This window comes from Bos grunniens, chromosome 18 (genome assembly GCF_055505025.1).
Source record: "Bos grunniens cultivar Pamir isolate PY7600 chromosome 18, Bosgru_T2T1.0, whole genome shotgun sequence".
Classification (NCBI taxonomy): domain Eukaryota; kingdom Metazoa; phylum Chordata; class Mammalia; order Artiodactyla; family Bovidae; genus Bos; species Bos grunniens.
The window spans coordinates 2,710,524-2,716,951 of NC_141182.1; the positions used below are offsets into that span (position 1 = coordinate 2,710,524).

Here is a 6,428-nt window from a genome sequence, read left to right on the forward strand (position 1 = left end):
TTCTCAGGTGCTGCAGTGATAAAGAATCTGCCTGCCAAAGCAGGAGACGCAGGAGACTCAGGTTCGATCCCTGGGTTGGGAAGATCCCCTGGAGGAAGAAACGGCAACCCACTCCGGTATTCTTGCCTGGGAAGTTCCATGGGCAGAGGAGCCTGGTGGGCTACAGTCCATGGGGTTGCAAAGATTTGGACACGACTGAGTGACTGAGCATGCATGCACGTTTCTTTAGTAAGTCAGAAGCCAGACACAGCCTCACAGTTTTCACATGGGCCTCGAGGTGGCAATTTTATCCTGGCATTGAGGTTTTTAGACTCTGGGAGGTGGGTTGGTGGGATGGTGGGCAGAGGTGAAGGCAGGTCTTGCTACCAAGTGAAACAGAAACTTAACCAGTCTTGTGCTTGCTACTCCATTTTAATTCGAATCACATCCCACATCCATCTGTGTGTAAATGGTTTTGATGTAGAAATAAAATGCTTGTACTTTGGTCTCCTGAGTTTAAGCAGTCTCCCCATCTCAAACCCTCAGTGTTCCTTAAGACACTGGGCTTTAAGTAACGTTTTGAATAATTTACTTCATGCCCACTCCTCTGCCCAGCCCTTCTCTCTCATGTTTCTTTTTCACCCTTTCACATCTTCATTCTCCAAATCAGGTTTAACTGTTTGGGGGCTTTTTCTCTGTTTTGTTACTAATTAAATTGTGTGTGTAACCTTAATTTCAACATACTATGACCCACTATCAGAACAATTAAAATTTCACTGGGAGGAGAAATATATTAGGAAGGATACTGACAGGGAAATGCAGCAAGGAGACCAATGCCATTCCCTCCCAGATGCCCTGTTAGCCTAGGCTACTGGCCGCCTCCTCTGAGACCAGATCTGTAGGAACTCCAGAGGGAAACATCATGATATGGGACCTGGGAGAGGACAATGTGGACTGGGGCAGGGTGTGTGTGTGTGTGTGTGTGTGTGTGTGTGTGTTTGTATGTGTGTGTGTGTGACTGATGTGTGCTGGGACCGATGTTGGAGGCTGTAGGCCTTGCTCTGGGAGGATAAAATGGGAAATTAACTGTCGTAATTCTGTCTGCTTCTCCCTTAAACCCAGTGCTCTGGGGCCATAGATTCTGCCCCAGGCCCCTCTGACGGAAAGGACAGGTGCCATCAGTAAACACGGGTCGTGCAGAAATGTGCAGGGGAGGAACCAAGGACCTAGAAAACCTTCTGCACAGCTTCCCAGGGCCCACCCGTGGATGGCACAAGACTCCCGCCTTCCAGAATGCTCCATGGGTCAAGGTGGCGCCAGCAATTAGGACCTGGGTTCTACCCCAGGATGGAGTCCTGAGCAGGGAGAACGGGATTCAAAGCCTCAGCTTCCTGAGAAGCGTGTGTGTGGGGGTACTGGGGTACTGGCAGCCTGGGAAGGGAGCAGTAACTCCCCCTTGGTGGTTGACGGGGACCCTGCAGCCCCACGCTGCCCCGACCACACAGGGAGCCATGTGCAGACCATGCTTATGTACAGAGGATTTTATTAGGGACTCTTGGGGTGGGATGCCAGAAGGCCCAGGCTCAGTTGGCAGCCAGGGTCTCCTGCACCCACGGCATAAGAGCAGTGACGCGGGCGTACACGGCGGGTGTGGACGTGGAGCACGTGCTGCTGCCCCAGGACACGATGCCCGCCAGGGTCCAGGCTCCGTTCTTCTGGCAGACCAGGGGGCCGCCAGAGTCGCCCTGCAGAAGGAGACAGGACTTGTGTCCAAGCCGGAAAGAAGGTGCCAGGGCCCAGGTGTGCCTGGACCTGGCTGAGTCCAAGGGGTGCAGACCAAGGGCAAGTGGGGGCCCAGAGGTTGTGCACAGATGCTCGGACCTGCTCAGATGGCAGCTCTGCCCCCTACTCCTGGGGGGCCTGGGGTGAGGGCTGATCCTCTCAGCCTCCCCATCACCTGTAAAACGGCCTGAAATGTCCACTTTGTGAGCATAGTGTGAGGTTAAACACCCCTGGAAGCCTCACACCACACCTGGTCAGGGCCAGCCCGCATCAGGGCCATCTCCTGGTGCTGGTCCCTGCCTTCACTGGGGCACTGGGCAGGGCCTGAGGTTAAATAAGGCATGGCAGAGAGGAGTGGGCCTCAGGGCCTGACCACAGTGGTGGTGGGGAAGGGGCAGGTATGGTGTGAGGGCGGGCAGGGTAGCAGGCCGTACCATGCAGGAGGAGACGCCGCTGGCCCCCGCACAGATCATCACATCGGTGACCCTGCTGCCCCAGTACTTCCTGCAGTCGGTGTTGGACACGATGGGCAGGGTGGCCTGCTGCAGCTTCTCAGGGGTCTTGAGGGCTGGAAGGACAGAGGGCGTGGGGTCAGGGCCCAGGGAGAGGAGACCAGCGCCTGCCGGAACCCTGCCCTCCCGCGGTGTGGTCCTCCTCTGTCATGATGGTCTTGGGTGCTGAGCGCCACCTTCCAAGAGTCTGGGAGGCGGTCCCTCTCCGGTTCCACACCAGGCAGTGAGTCTGCGCTCCCAGCACAGTTGGTCAAGCAACTCCTGCCTCTGAGCCCCTGCGCCCCGCGCCTGCTGGGCCCTGCGTGTGGGCGGAGGGGCCGTCCCTCCACCCCAGCCCTCCTCTGCCTGGACACTGGGGGGACCCAGAGGGAGCACCTCCCTCTTCTGCCCTTTCCTGGCTGCTTGTGTGCTCAGTCGCTCAGTCGTGTCCAACTCTTTGTGACCCCAGGGACTGAGGCCCGCCAGTCTCCCCTGTCCGTGGAATTTTCTGGCAACGGCACTGGAGTGGGTTGCCATTTCCTCCTCCATTCCTAGGTGCTTGCGTCCTGTTAAAGGACCGGCAGGCTGTGGCCGGCACTCAGGCGTAAACCCGACCTGGACCCTGGGCTCCGGGTTCAGACTTCAGGGTCACTGGACACAGCTGCCCTCCTCAGTCTGGAGGGCAGTCTGGGCAGTCCATCTCCATGCAGGTTAGAGGGGGGCGACACTTGCTGGAACTCAGGTGTTTCTTCAGAAGCTGACTGTTCATGTATGTATTATTAAACCTTATTTTTATTCACGTTTGATAGGTTTTTAATTGAGTGTTTTTAAATAAAGAAATGGGGAGGTTGATGACTGTTAAGGAATTTACGACCAAAACATCTTTGAACAACCATGTGTGTGCCACTTGGCGACTCCTGGGCTCAGGGAGCCCCCATCCCAGACCCCCAGCTGGTGGGCGGAAAGGCTCACCGTTATACTTGGTCTTGCCCCAGCCCGTGGTGGCGCACAGCATCCCAGCGGGGAAGTCCTCGTCGGCACTGGGCAAGCACACGGCCGACACGGTCTCTGAGAACTGTGCGGGCGTGGCCAGCTTCAGCAGGGTGATGTCATTGCGGACCGTGAGAATGCTGAACTTGGGGTTCTTGAAAACCTGCAGGCAAGGCCCAGAAAGACAGATGAGGCCCTGGGGTAAATCAGGGATCCGCGGGTTTCTAGACCATCTCCTTTCCTGGTGATCTGTTCAGGACAAACGGACTCACAGGAGCCCAGAGTGAGAATCCTGAGACTGGCTCGATCCACTTGGCTCCTGTCTCTCAAGGGGCTGAAGGGTCTTCCCTTTGCCCCCTCCCCAGCCTCGGCCTGCAGCCCAGCGGCTGTCCCCTGGCCCGCCCAGCGAGGCCTGCGCGTACCTTGCCAATCTTCAGGACCTGGGTGTCCTCGGTCCGTGAGCCCTGATCAAACTCCCCGGCCACAACCACGTCAGAGGTTCTGGGGGAATCAGGTGGTGGTTAAGGACTGAGCATGCACCCTGCTCCCCTCCCCCACCCCAGGCCGAAGCCGGAAGCGGAACCCCGAGCTCTGGTCCTCACGTGACCCCGCAGTGGGCGGCGGTGACCACCCAGTCCTCGCTGATGAGGGAGCCCCCGCAGAAGTGGAAGCCGGTGCTGTCCTGCAGGAAGATGGGGAGGGTCAGCGCGCGCTGGACAGCGGCAGCACCGACCTTGGCAGCGGCCCTCTGCCCAGCTGAGCCCCTGGTGCCTCCACCTCATTACCCCCTCACCTGCAGGGACACCTGCCAGGGCCAGGAGCCGGGCACGGCGTCCTCCCCGTTGACGATCCTGGCGAGGCCACTCAGCACAGGCTGGATGGCGGGGACTCCGCAGCCTGGAGAGGGTGACAGGAGGGTGAAGAAGCGCTAAGACCCAGAAGCGCTAAGACCCAGAGCCAGTCTGCGGAAATCCTCGCTTTTACTTCAGATGTCTAGGCTGACCCAGAACCCACCGCCACACTCCTGGCTTCTCCTGGAACCCTGTGGGCTCAAGGATCCCCTCACACAGCCTACTGACCCCAGGAGCCCACCCTGGATGCAGAGGCATGGAGCTGCCGCCACCCAGGGCCACCCTGCCTGAAGGAGCAGGGGACAGGCTGAGACAGGGACTGTCCTGCCTGGACTCTGAGGCCCGCCCCTCCTTCCCGGGAGGCCTCCCACCGGTCCCCAGATCCCATTTTCCTCAGACGCTGGGGAGCAAGCAACGTCACCTCACAAGTCAAAGCTCACCTGTTAGCCTGGTGGGGTCTGGGGGTCGTGAAGTTAAAATCTGATAACCCCAGCCCCTGGGGAACCCAGAATGCTGATAGCTGATGGGAGAACGTTTTACACTGAAATCTCTATTTCCAGAGATTTCAGGAACTCTCCATTGTATAAAGTCTTAATTATTTAATAAAACAACACTTTGATTCCATGCTGTAAAAGGACACATTGAGGAAAACGGAAAACAGAGGACCTGAACTGTGACAAAACAATGAGAAAAGGCTGGTGGACTTGACGTGTCCGGGACACGCTTGCTGTGTCAGGACCAGGGGAGTTCTTGGCACCTGTATACAGGTTCTACAACTCGGTGACAGCGAGGAGTGTTGGGCAGGTACAGCCCTGATGACCAGCCAGGCCACCTGGAGGTCATATGGGCCTTGCCTGAGGTCCAGTCCAGTGTCTCCTGCCCGTGTGGACAGACCAGCCCCTTATCACCAAAATACACATCATCAACACAACCCATTTTTTTTTAACTAGCAAGAAGATTCAGTATCAACTGTGATGCATTCACCCAGCTGAGTGCTCTGCAGCGATTAAAGTGAATGAGCTGGGTCTCTGCATTAATGGGAATAAATCTAAAACTATGTAGGTAGGGAAAGGCAGGTTGTAAACCTGATGTAGCAGATGATACAGTTCATGTAAGTTTTTACAAATATTATACTGCGCTGGTGGATTTAGAAACGTGTGGTAAATTTGAAAAGCCCACACAGAAATAATACACAGTGAGTTCAAAATAGGGATCACCTTCTGAGAAGGAGAGAGGGGACTTTAGCTCAAATGGTTCTATGTTTTAAAAAGAAATACCTGAAGCAAATCTGGAAAAAAATAACTTTTGCTAAAGTCCAATGAAAGGTTCAAAGATGTGGTATTATTTTCTGTATTTTCCACTATTTTTTTTTAATAGAAAAAAAAAAAAAAACTTGGAAAGTGCCTCGAACAGTATAGCCCCGGGTGGAGGCCGTGACAGGCTCTTGTGACTACACCCTCACTCTGCCCACAGCGCCTCAACCTGAGCCACGTCTGGGGCCCCAGACCTCAGTGCGGCTCGGACTGGCCTTTTCTGCTCCAGGCACAGGGTATGAGGCTCGGGAAGCTCCCAAAGGCCCTGCCTGTCAGGATGTGAGGCCCAAGCGGGCAGGGCAGGCCTCCGATCTCCCTCCTGGCCAGGCCCGGCTTGCTCCAGACAGAACCCCTCAGCCCTCGAATGGGGCCTGGCTCGGGGTCGTCAGGCGCTCAGGGACTCAGGGACTTCCTCAGCCACCTCCCAGACCTGGCCAGCCATGGCCTGCGTGCTAAGTCACTCAGTCATATCCAACTCTTTGTGACCCCACAGACTGCAGCCCGCCAGGCTCCTCTATCCATGGGATTCTCAGGCAAGGTACTGGAGCGGGGTTGCCATGCCCTCCTCCAGGGCATCTTCCTGATCCAGGGATTGAGCCGGCGTCTCTCATGTTTCCTGCATCTGGAGGCAGGGTCTCCACCACTAGCGCCAGCTGGGAAGCCCCGAATGCATCCTGGCACTCACCGAAGGCGGCCCCTACAAGGGCAAAACAGGAGAGGAGCCAGAGAGGGGCCATGTTTCTGCTGCCAGGGCATACAGGGCACCTGCCCTGGGCTCCTTTTATATCCTCTGGCACCCCAAGGGCTCCGCCCAGCCCGAGAGCCACCTCCCTCCCATTATCTAGGAACCTTGGGAGATAAAGGGGACCAAGCCCCCCTGTAAGCCTGAACTGGCTCTCAGCCTCAGACATCCCAGCACCTGGGAAAAGGGCAGCTGCCCTGGCACAACGTCGCCCAGGAGTCTGCCAGGGCGCTGAGGGCAAGGCCAGTGCCCAGGCTGGGAGCTCAGGTCCTGCAGGGCC

The 6,428-nt window shown here is 56.7% G+C and overlaps 1 protein-coding gene across 1 annotated transcript; it reads right to left on the bottom strand.

Annotated features, from left to right (window-relative positions):
* Positions 1 to 1,517: 1,517 nt before the first annotated feature.
* LOC147352927 (chymotrypsinogen B) lies at positions 1,518 to 6,191 on the bottom strand. The gene is made up of 7 exons (XM_086349914.1): positions 6,092 to 6,191; positions 4,036 to 4,139; positions 3,845 to 3,924; positions 3,665 to 3,743; positions 3,225 to 3,405; positions 2,196 to 2,329; positions 1,518 to 1,724 (listed from the first exon to the last, which is right to left on the bottom strand). The coding sequence occupies exons 1-7, from the start codon at positions 6,141 to 6,143 to the stop codon at positions 1,563 to 1,565; spliced, it is 792 nt and encodes a 263-aa protein (XP_086206040.1). The 5' UTR covers positions 6,144 to 6,191; the 3' UTR covers positions 1,518 to 1,562.
* Positions 6,192 to 6,428: the final 237 nt, after the last annotated feature.